At 41.8% G+C, this 11,767-nt stretch overlaps 1 protein-coding gene across 3 annotated transcripts in view; it reads left to right on the top strand.

Moving 5' to 3' along the window:
• Positions 1-180: 180 nt before the first annotated feature.
• Positions 181-11,767, top strand: part of MAPKAPK5 (MAPK activated protein kinase 5) — a 32,517-nt gene continuing 20,930 nt past the window's right edge. Inside the window, exons 1-5 of one of the 3 annotated variants that reach the window (XM_030582717.1) lie at positions 181-778; positions 5,443-5,516; positions 7,576-7,651; positions 9,161-9,258; positions 10,500-10,608. In XM_030582717.1, coding sequence (XP_030438577.1) covers positions 743-778; positions 5,443-5,516; positions 7,576-7,651; positions 9,161-9,258; positions 10,500-10,608 — 393 coding nt within the window. In that variant the 5' untranslated portion in view covers positions 181-742. Of the gene's footprint in view, positions 779-5,442; positions 5,517-7,573; positions 7,652-9,160; positions 9,259-10,499; positions 10,609-11,767 lie in introns of those variants that run through there. The other 2 variants (XM_030582719.1, XM_030582720.1) reach the window with 2 other exon arrangements.

Here is an 11,767-nt window from a genome sequence, read left to right as displayed (position 1 = left end):
CTCTTGGGCGGAGCTACGGGGGGGTCCTGGTTTCTCGCTCCGCCTCTTCCCCCTATTGTTTGGCCTAAGCCTCCCCATATCTCGTACGTAATCAGTGAGCGCCCACAGGTCGAAGGCCCTCTGAGGGGTCCTTGGAGGCGGCGTCGCCTTCTTAGACGGGGAATGCGGGCGCCTGTTGATTATATAATCGCCGCAGAGGTGGCTTCTAAAATCCTCCTAGTGGTGTGGGGAGTTAGCGGCGGGTGCGGGCCCCCGAGCTGCGTTAGCGTGGGTAGCGCACCGGGTGACTCCGTGCGGCGCGCAGCCTGGCGGGGCTGTCCCTCCCCAGGACCCCGGCAATGTCTGGCTCCCAGGCAGCGCTGGCCGTAGCGGAGTGCCGGCTGCGGCGATTACCGGGTTAAGCGCCAGCTTCCGGGGCCCCCTGTGCCCGCTCAGAGACGCCTCCCGGCCCCTCCCGAGCCACTGACCCGGCCGCGCGGGGATGAGGCGGCGCAGCGGCACAAAGGCTCCTCGGGGGCTGCCCGTTGCCTAGTGCGGGCGCGGCCCGGCTCCCCCTCCCCTCATCCAGCTGGCCGGCCTCCGTCCGGCTCCCCCCCTTCCCGTGTCCTCCAAGCTCGCCCACCGCGCAGCGGCCCCGGGTCCCTGCCCTGCTCCCACGGCCTCCTTTCCTCTCTCCCTGGGGACCGGCAGGCGGGATCCCCCGCCTCCCCTCCCCGCTCAGCTCGGGGCCCCGTGGGGGAGGATGTCGGAGGATCACGAAATGGATAAAATGATTAAGGTAGGAAGGAGGCGCCGGAGCTCGGGGACCCCCCAGCAAATCCCTCTTCTCCTCCCCCCGCCTTTCCGCTCGAGGTCTTCAGCCCCCTAAAACAACTCACCCCTTTCGCTTTGGGGGCTTGGACCCCATCCCCAAAAATCTCTTGGGATATGTGGGGAGGGTGGGGAGCGCGAGTCACCCATAGTGATGGCTGCAGTCTCTACAGGGGCCACAAATTCTTGTTCAGTATATTTTTTGGGGAGGAGGGGAGAACCTGGCTGATCTTGTTTCACTCAGATGTCTCACATTTCTTGGGGATGATAAATCTGAGCTCCCTCTTACAAATCTTATTCCTTCCACCAACATATTCTTTCACACATGTTGTCTCTCTGAAAACAAACTTCCGCCATCTGTGTCCTTTGATGCTGGGAATAAAGAGCTAAAATATTTGAATATTAGTTACTTTAATTACAGTGCTGTTAAATTTGGCAATGTAAATTTAACCAGCTGGCAGAATAGCTCTGTCCTATGGTTATTGGCTGATCAAAGTGCTGTTAGGGTAATAAATATGTAGGCACTCTGATACTATATTGAGTATAAAAACTTGTACCCGCATCCCACTGATTGCAGGAGCAACACCCTGAAGTCTTTTGCCTTGTAGTGGACCAAATTTACCCATACAATTTTGTATTTTCACTCCTCAAATTGATATGCAGGTAATTTGTCCACTTTAAAAGAAAATGCTGCACTTTATGAAAACGAACTTGGCATGTGTGACATCTGGTTTTTGGGAGAAAGGGGAGGGCACAAAACAGACATAGCTTTGCACAGCAAGAATTATTGTAGGAACTTAGGATTCAATAGGAAGTTGTCACTGCCTGAGTTGATTTCCTGAAGAAAATAGTGAAAGTCAGTGAGAAAAAACAATAAAAATGTACTAGAGGATTTCTGCAATGTTTTAGTCTTGCATCAAAAGTTCACTACTGCCAGCTGTAAGGCCTTCATAAATATGTTAGAATCCCTTCCTGACTCATATCATTAGATAGAACTTCATAATCCTAGATAAGTACTACTTTTGCTAATGAAGCCACAAGGATAAAACAGACAAATTCCAGAAAGGCACCAGAATTAAATACAAGTGGTACCTGGGGAAAAAAGCATTTCAAGTCTCCTCGCCTCAACCTCCCACCATCCTTTCAAGACCTGAAGGGTTTCTTATAAGGCACATATAAGAAAATGTGAGCTATTTAAGTTTCTGTATAATCTTGTAACATTGGAGTCTAGATTTATTTGAAAACGTGATGATGGATCTTGCTTTTTAACAATGCTAGCATGGCACTTTGGTCTGAGCATCAGGTTGGGAATACCCATCCACCTCTGAAACAACACAGTCAAATACTAACAGGATACATCATTCCTGAGGTAATAGACTGAGTACGGTGCTGTAGTTGTCCAAAAGTGAGTATCCATCTGTCTGACTTGCATAGGCACTACAATCCTGTGGCACAGTTTGTAAGAGTAAGTGTTTGCCTACATGTCCTTGGTTTAAAAATCCACAACCCCGTGGTGTGTACTGTGGTATTCTGCCAGCCAGCTACCTGGCTGCTATTCTCAGGATAGCTAGTTAGCAGTGGATACTGTGTGATCCTTTGGGATAAAAGGCATATCAATTCAAAATATAATTCAATCCTTCATTAAAGCGTGAGGTTGAACTTCCCATTTATCATCGATCAGACGTGATTATTAAAGTTTATAGTTTTCGTGCCCATTGGTGCAAGTTCTGCAGTAGGAGTTGGGAGAGCATAGATCACTGTGCCAGCATGAACTAGCAGAAGTTGGAAAGTACATTTGAGCAATGCAAATCCACTAATGTTTTGAAGATCAGGCATTAATTACTCCAAATAAAATGTTTGATTGATTTTGATGTTGAATATGAATGGTTCTTTTAAAAATCCCTCTCTACAATTTTTCACTGGGTCTAGGTGAAAAGTGTTGGGAAAACAAACTTGCAAGACTTTCCCCCAAAGGGTTGATACATACCTTCACCTTGTGCCCAAGAAGAGCTTAGTTGGTTAGCTGAAACCCTGCCACTCACTTGCTGGGCTGTTGGAGCCTGGATAGGAGATGTGTGGCATGAGTGCCCACACCACTGTTTTTAAGTGCCCTCTGCTTATTGAATGGAAGTTGAACTCTTCACCCGTGGAACTGTAACTGATGGAGGGAGGTTGTGGGAAATACATGGCAATGAGAGTGAACCCCAGGAAGCAGGCTTAGTTCATCCTTAAGCCCAAAACAATAAAAGGCATAAAAATCCCACAGATATAGGTGAGAACTTCAGCATAATGCTCCAGGCACCCTCTTTGCATAACAGGCAGGAATGTTTGAAACAATGTTAAGGTACAGTTTAGCACATTTAAAATCCCTTCACTAGTAGCAGCTGAAGCACTTACGTTCTGAGCATCGGCAAATAGTTCCAGGTGACCTGCCAGTCACTTTACAAGTTCACTGCTTCACTACACTGCTACTCCCAAGTTGCCAGGCCTTTCCAGCTGAAGAGCTAGCTCTCTTTGCTACCTGCATCTATAGGTGCTGTCTCAGCCCTTCAGAAGCTATTTCCTCCATCCCTCCCACTCCCCCCAAAAGACTTCCTTCATTTTCTCTAGAGAATCTATAAGTTCATTTCAGAAGCTTTAAAAAGCATTGCTTTAGCCTGTACCTTTCTCCTCTCATGGTCTCTTTGTCCTATATACGGCAGGAAGAGACAGTTGTCTTGCTGGGCTTCTCTGAGGGAGGGTTTTGAATTCCTCCTTGCATCAAGGAAATTCCAAGTTATTCCTTGGATGGTCTTATAGACGCCATGAATATTGTTTGCCATTCTGTTTGGGCAGGGGAGGTGCTGAGGAGGTGTGGAGTGATGTGTGAGCCATTGTTCAAAGAGACCCTGTCTATACTTGAATATCTTTTTAGACTGCAACGGCAATTTTTTCCAACAGCCTGCACTCTTCATTATACAAATAACTGATCAAAGAATAAAATACTGGGATAAATCTGTTCCTTTATATGACTTTCTAAGATCACTTAAATTGATAAGAGAACTACACTTTGTCAGTGTTATTACTTGAAAACAGTAAGCCAAGTAGTAGACACTGCTCTAATTTTCTCCTATTTCCTCTAAGGGGGTATAACTGGGACATGTGAAAGATGCTTAAAATTTTGCCTTTGTACCTTTGTTCATGCCACTCATTTATTATTAGCACGCAACTTTACTAAGCACTCTGCAGGTCATATAGAGAGGCAAGCTCCCTGTCGTAGACAGCTTACAATAGAATTTTAAATTCATGTCTCCCCTTTACCCTGGGACCTGTTCCCTTATCCTTACATGGGATTCAGTCCTTTTCAAATCCTGCTTAAAATACCACAGTTTCTTGGAGGCTGTTCAACATTCACACACCAACTGCAGTGTATACTGGGGGTCTTTTAAATTAATTTAATTTTAAAAGGCTGACCATTTGAGTGTTGCTGCTTCAGCCTGTCAGTAATATAGCTGAACATCTATATTTTACTTTGATGATCCACTCCTTTATCTAGAGGATGACTTTCTCTGTATACAGCTCTGAGCACACTAGTGCTTAAATATACAATTAGTTGTCACACATTCCAGAAAATGACCAGTACAGATCTTGCAGGGTGAGGGAAGGATGAGGAGCAGAAAGAGAGCTCAGATCCCAGCTTTGGTCACTATTGTACTACTTAGTCTGACAGAAAATATATAGGAAAGACTAGTCAAAATAGTCACTTGGCAAACAGTTTATTCTGTTCACTATATCCTCAACTTTTTTCTCCTGTTTAATCTTTCCCCTGCCCTGTCGATCCCTACTTCCTGTATTCCTTACAGCAAGTCAGAAAACAAACTTCTATAAATTGCTTCCTGGGAGGAACAGCATCAGGAACAATATGGAATATATATTTCCCTGGAACTATATTAACAGCTAGCATGTATACATCTATACTCTTCTCCGGTGGTATTGTCTTTAACAGCAGTGGTAGAAGTTTTAGCCAAAACTCTGTCTATGCTAAGGCCCCCTACATATACAACAAATGATGTAATGTTGAAGGAAGATGTTTAAGTACAATAGTTCCTGAGGCATATAGTACAGTTTGGTCTTGTTTGTGCAAATCGGAGGAAAAAATGGTTATCATGAGTATGGTTCCTTAACAAACAAGATCAAAATTTTTAGCACTGGCCTCTGCTGTGCTTAATTTGCAATGTAAAGTTCCAAAGACTGGAAACCTCAGTTCTTTAGCAAGATGCTAATGTGGACAGGACCAAAGAGTAAATTCAAATTAAAAAATATTATTCATCCACAGTTTATTTTTTGGGAGGGAGAAGGGGTAAGGCAGAACTCAGAAGGAAGATAGTCTTTGCATATTATTATTTCCCAGGCCCCTTCTATCAATTGATGGTTGCCCCTTTCAGAATGCTAGCATGACCAGCTTTAGCAAACTGCCATAGAAGCACGGAAGATATTTTACACTATAGCACCGTGTTATGCTAGTATTTGTATGGGTGTGTAACTTTCCTTGGTAAAGTGAAATAAAAGCATATTTTTTCCACTGATTTGTCTCTTTCAAATCTGGTCTACAGATTCAGAAAAGTTGTAGTATTTTTTTTCCTTTTTGCATAGGAAACCTCCATTTTAGAGGAGTACAGCATTAACTGGACTCAGAAGCTGGGAGCTGGAATCAGTGGTCCAGTTAGGTAAGACAGTTTACCTGCTGATTTGTGTATGCCATCAAATTGTTATGTTAGCAGCAAAGTAAAGTAGTGAGTGTATATTTCAACTGCGTTAACAGTAGAAAGATGTGTAAATCTTGAAAAGTTCCTCTCATTTAGTTATAAGGAAATAGGAATAGTTTGTGTGTAGTAAGAAGTTCTTGACTCGGATGTAAGGTACCGTGTATATGGAGCGTGTATGTGACTCGGGTACTCTGCCACTATTGGAAATGTTTGAAATTAAAGTGAAAATCCTTCATCTCATCTCTCTCATTTTGCCCCATCACCCACCATTCTATTTGTAAAGCAAACTAGGAATAGTTATGTGCTTGGGCAAGATGCTTATAGAAAACCCTGTTCCAGCATCTATTTCTCTTTGTAAAACACTGTCCATACAATGCAGAGGACACCACACCCATCAATAGTATTGTCAGTTGGTTAGCGAAAAGGCATCTAGTGCTGAATAATTTTACCAGCTCTTTTTTCAGCTTGTTATGTGAAGCCAATTCAGATACTGTATCTAGTCCAGTATCTGTTACCAGAATTAACTGGGTCATAATAGTCTTATCACTGACATGCAAGAATTGGTGCTGCCTGTGAAGCACCATGAAGAGTCTCTGTCTGCCTGAAACCCCAGAACAGATGTTTGTGCTTCTGTCCTCTTGACTCACCGCTGCAGTGCCCCCACAGGGCTGGGTCTCATCTACTGCCCCCCCGCTGACAGGCATTCTTTTCCTGCGGGGCCTTGCTTCTTCTCATGGCTCAGCCGCAGGGCAGGGTTACATTTAGTCCCCCCCTCCCAAGTCCAGTAAACCAAACTCAGACATAACTCCTTGCCCTTAGCCTGTCTCCCTCCTCTACAGATTCTTTAACCTGAAGGTCTAGCTCCAAATGCAGCAGTTCTCCCTGCATTGTGTCAGGGTGTTCCCGTACCACCTTTCCCAGTGGTGGGGGGGAACCCAGGGCCTCCCTCTCCTCTAGGTGCCAATTTAGAGACTCCATGATGAGTAGCTAAGGTTTGTTCCCTTTGACTCTTGCTGCTTCCTGGAATTCTCTCTACCTTGGCTTTTCTTCAGGCCCTTTCCCCTAGTGTTCCCTCTGCCTCTCTCTAGCCCCTTCTTCACTCTCTAACAACCACATATGGACTGACAAATCACCCTTCCTACCTGGGCTTCCTCCCTTTATACTCACCACCCAGCTGGGCTTCATCTTGTTGGACCTAGCCCCGCCTCCAGATGCAACCAGGTTTCTTAATTGAGCTGTTCTAGCTTCAGTTAACCTGTTTAGTGCCAGTATGGAGAATATACCTCATTACAATCCTGGAAAACAAACTTCACTGCCTCCATCACTGGGAGACTGAGAGGGAGACGACCAGTTGGGCTATCTCATCTATTTCCCTGTCCAGGAAGGATGATTTCTTACGTTTTCTATCACTCTGTCCCATCTAGTTTGAAATGTCCCTTTGTTCTTTGTTTATATTTGATGGCTGCCAAATAGGCCTAAGATCCTTCCCTCTGAAGCAGTCCAATCATTAATATTAAATATACATTGCACAAGTGCTTGTTTTCAACATTGTCAGGGGCCTTGTCAGAACAATGGCTTTGCATTGGAAACATTGTATGTATTATTGCTGATTAGACTCTACGTTCCAGATGTTTAATTTGTCACTGAGTTTTTAATCAAAAACTACTCACTTAATTATTAACATGTACGATATATTGTTTCTAATCTGCAAAGCTATTTACCAGTTTCAGTCCTTGCTTTCTCTTGAATCAAGATGTGCTGTGTATTGTTGGGAGAATAAATTCTGTGTAAAATGTCCATATTTCAAGTATGTCTTGTGATTGTTTTGGAATATGGTGATGACTTGTCATTCCTTTGAGGCTTTCTAGTCTAGTTTCTCAACAAGCACCCTGTATATTACAAATAGCTCATGAAATGTGAGCTAAGATTAACATAGGCTAATACCAGTAATTATAAATCGGTTAATTAAAATATTTTTCACAATCCTGCTGACTGAATGATTTTATTGCTGTAATACCAGAGTCTGCATGAAAAAATCTACTCAAGAACGGTTTGCACTGAAAATTCTTCTTGATCGTCCAAAAGCTAGAAATGAGGTATAGTTCATTTTTTAAAAACCTGTATAATTATTGAAATGTACAAGATCTCTCCCGTTTTGCAAATTATTCCACTTGTATTAAAAAGAGTTAGCTAAGGTAGAAAGTCAGCCAGCCATTGGCAGATTCCATTAAGATATGTTAAGAAGGGTTTGCTTTTTGCAATACGCTTGCTAGGCAGTGCTCTGTGCTTTTCACCCTTTGAACTCCCTATGTTTGGTTTCTACTGGGCACATTTTTGTGGTTTTGCTAGACATGCTGTATTCACAATGGATACCTGCTGTTTATGCACAGAAAGTTCCATTCAGAAAGGTGCATGAATCTACAGTGCCTTCCTCACCCTCCATTATGTAACATAATATGAATAGTTAGAGGTAATTTAGCTTCCATACATCTCACTCCCAGCATTACTAAAGTAAGAACTGGCAGACATGCTTCAAGTTGCACTCTAAATGATTTAGGGTTGATATGGTGTAGGAGATCTTAGATGAGCACACTAGCTTAATTTGTGATTACATTAGTGTGAGTGACAATAACATGGGAATAGGCATGTGGAATGTATGATCTTTAAGATGGCTGTTGCAGGTTTATATGATTTTTGCATACTGTTTGTTCTTTTGAATGTTCTTTTGTTGTTGAATGAAAGATGTGATGTTTCAGGCAACATTTCATCAGTGTACATTAAAATGTCATTTATTCTTAAACTAAAGAAATATATATATCACACGTTCTTTACACATCTAGCATCAGTTTCCTTCTCCTCACATTGAAAAGTGTATCAATCTATATAAAATTACAAGCAATAGTTTAAAATGTTAACGCTTCCCACTCTAAAAAGAAAAAAAGAGAGAGAAAGACATTGTGCCTCAGATTTATGCAAATTCCATTTTCTGCTGCAAAGCAAATTCTCATTAAATTGCCTGGAAAAGCTATATGAAAATAACATCAAGGATCTGACTTGATCCTCCAAACTAAGAGGTTTTAAAACTGGTTGAAACTTGCCAGCTTCCAGTATGGCAGAATATTTGAATAGAAGGTGACTTTATGTATCATGATTTCTATTCCACCTGGTCATAAAAGGAGGCAGAGTATAGAGTTTCAACTTTTATTGGTGAACTTCCGGATTTTTGTCACTATAAGCCATATCCTTATTGTTACAATAAGATCATTTCTGTAAAAAAAATCTTCTAAAGATTGAACTTTGAGTGGTTTGTTAGCGTTGATGTCATAAGCTGTAACAATTCTTGACAGGTAAATAAATTGATAATATTGTCTTTTTGTCTTGTTTATTTGAGTGTAATGTCTCCTTGGTTGATTGTATAAATTCTTTTAGGCATTGTTTTGAAATAAGTGAGTGGACTATGTAATTTTTAGCCTGTGTGTAATTTACATTGAAGCAATTAAATCATTTTGATTGATTGGCTCCTGTAATCTTGGGGATATTGGGAGGGATGGAGCTGTTTGATGCATATCATTGTGTACAGTAACGTTTCTTACATTCTCTTTAAGGTACGTCTGCACATGATGTGTGCAACACATCCAAATATTGTTCAAATTATTGAAGTTTATGCTAACAGTGTGCAGTTCCCTCATGAATCCAGTCCAAGGTAAGATTACATAGGGTGATTGATTCCCACAGCTTGCTTTCCATATTTAGGCCCAGGTATAGTGGAGACTTTTTTTAATAATAATTAATGAATCTGAAAGGAGCCTCCAGCTGGCGTTTCCAGGCAAGATACTACACTTCACAGTAAGCTGCACCCATTTTTCTCATCAGAGTGCCCTGGCTTTATAGACAGATACTGTATACATTGAACTTCATTTTTTGATTAAAGTTTGATTTCTTTGCTGCATGTTTCCAGATATCTTGTTGAAAACTACCATAATTTGGGACACATACATTGTCTGAGAGTAAACAGGCTTCTGTCCTGTTTTAATACTAGTTTGGCACATAAGAGCTTCAGAGTCAGCATTCTTTGAGGAGCTTTCCATTTTCAAGCCTGTATTAAAACAGGGTAGGAGTTGTTTTTATCTCTCTGACACTGATACTTTCCCTTTACATGCAGGCTCACAAATGAGATCCCTTGCAAGAGATTGGTGACTTCTGGCCAGCAGCAGGTTCAGAAATGCCAGTGTTAATAATAATAATAAAAAAAAATAAATAAATCTGTATATTGAACTGCATTTGAAAAATAACATTTCTGGCCTTGCAAACAGTCAAAATGTTGCCGAGCTTAAAATAGATGCAGAAAAAACATGAACCCAGGCTATTGTCAACTATTGATATGACATAGGGAAAAATACTGATATTAGCTTCTAATTGGGTGTTAAGTGTAAAGAATTTAAGAGTGGGTAGAGTTTTGTTTTAATATAAAATAAAGGAATGACATCCTCTGTCTTTTTGTTCTCAGGGGGATTGACGGTAAAACTTTAATTAAAACCGAGAGGCGCAATATGGTATCCTGCCTCTAAAACTTTAAAGATGGCTGTCAGCTTCACATTTGTAAATTGCTGTGAATACCTACAGCTCTACATAAATAATCCCTAAATGCATTCGCTTCGGTTGGAAAGCACGAGAGCCTAATGTGAAGTGCAAACTGTAGTCTCCCTTGTGATAGTACAATGCATTATTCAGTGAGTCAGACTATGCAAGAGACCAGAAGATACTGTATTTGATACTGTAAAAGCCAAAATTATTAAACTAATGTAGACAGAATAACAGTATGAGACGATTACACTCTCTCTTTTGGCCTGCATCACCAGCTGTGAAATGTGCATTACTAGATTAGCAATTTTGTTATATTTTGACAATTTTTTTAATATAATGAAATGAAATGCTTTTAAACAGGGCTCGGCTTCTAATTGTAATGGAGATGATGGAAGGGGGAGAGCTATTTCACAGAATCAGCCAGCACCGGCACTTTACTGAGAAGCAAGCAAGCCAAGTAACAAAGCAGGCAAGTTAACTCCCATGTATAAGCAAAACCATGAACAATAATGGTTAAAATAGTTACAATTTCATGGGGGCGGGGAAGGAAAAAGGAAGCTAAAATAACCCTCAATTCTGATCCAATGATCATTGCCTGCTTTGTTATAATCTAACAATACCAAAGTTTTGATAGAACTGAAGAATTGAAATTTTTTTGCTAGTCTTCCTGGGCTGAAATCTTTATACCTTTGAAGTCCTTCTTATTAGTGGTTCTCCAACTTTTTCATTCTGCTGAGCACTTAACAAGAGAGAGATCCCCTCTTGGATAGTCTCCCTGCCCTGTCCCTGGCATTGCAGTTCTCAAAGTATTACATTTAGGAGACCACCAGGAAGGGTCTTCATGGGGAACAGATGGTCGCAGGACTACTGGTTGGGAACCACTGCTAAATATCAGCTATAATTACTAATTAGTAGTGTTTCTCTTGGCCCATGGGAGACAGCAAATATACCATACCGTATATATATGCCCTAAGCATTCATTTTTCTCAAAGTCTAGAAAATACCAGTGTTCTCTCTAAGTGTTAAGGATCTGCTAAATGTCTCATGGAAGACCTAAAAATCCATTGAATTCCAAGATAAGTCTACCAGTATGTATAGCACATGTCGTCTGTGTTTCTTTTCTCTCTCTAGCCAACGATAACGCACTCAGCACTGTGGTATCTTGGCATCTCCCCAGCTTGTATTACTAAGGACTTTTGCACCCATCAAATGCTTTGTTGCTTATCAGTTCATCTGCTCATCTCCCATCAGAGGGGCCAGATGTGGTCAAGCTTGAAGAAGGGGCTCAGTGGGATGGCATTTCTGCAAGGATCCCCTTGGGGAATTCCCCACATCATTCCTTGGGGATGGGGGGGGAAAAGGGGAATTGTTCCTTCTGGGTGAGCTGTGAGGGCCATCCGGAAAAGCCCAGATTCACGAGAGGGCTGCAGAAAAAATAATATAGCCTTAGGCTGTGGTTCCTCCAGAGAACCACTGTGGGACAGGAAAGACCTCTACCAGGAGCCACAGAAGGAGAATATTGCTGCAAAAGTGTTTGAGCCCTTCCACGTGCTGAAGGGCCCCTCTGCGTGTGGATATAGGGAACACAGTCCCCCTCACTTAGTTCTTGCAGAGAGGATTATGACATC

This window comes from Gopherus evgoodei, chromosome 13, assembly GCF_007399415.2.
Source record: "Gopherus evgoodei ecotype Sinaloan lineage chromosome 13, rGopEvg1_v1.p, whole genome shotgun sequence".
NCBI classification, from domain to species: Eukaryota; Metazoa; Chordata; order Testudines; family Testudinidae; genus Gopherus; species Gopherus evgoodei.
Note: the sequence above shows the minus strand (reverse complement) of the source record. Positions and strands in the feature narration are given on the sequence as shown.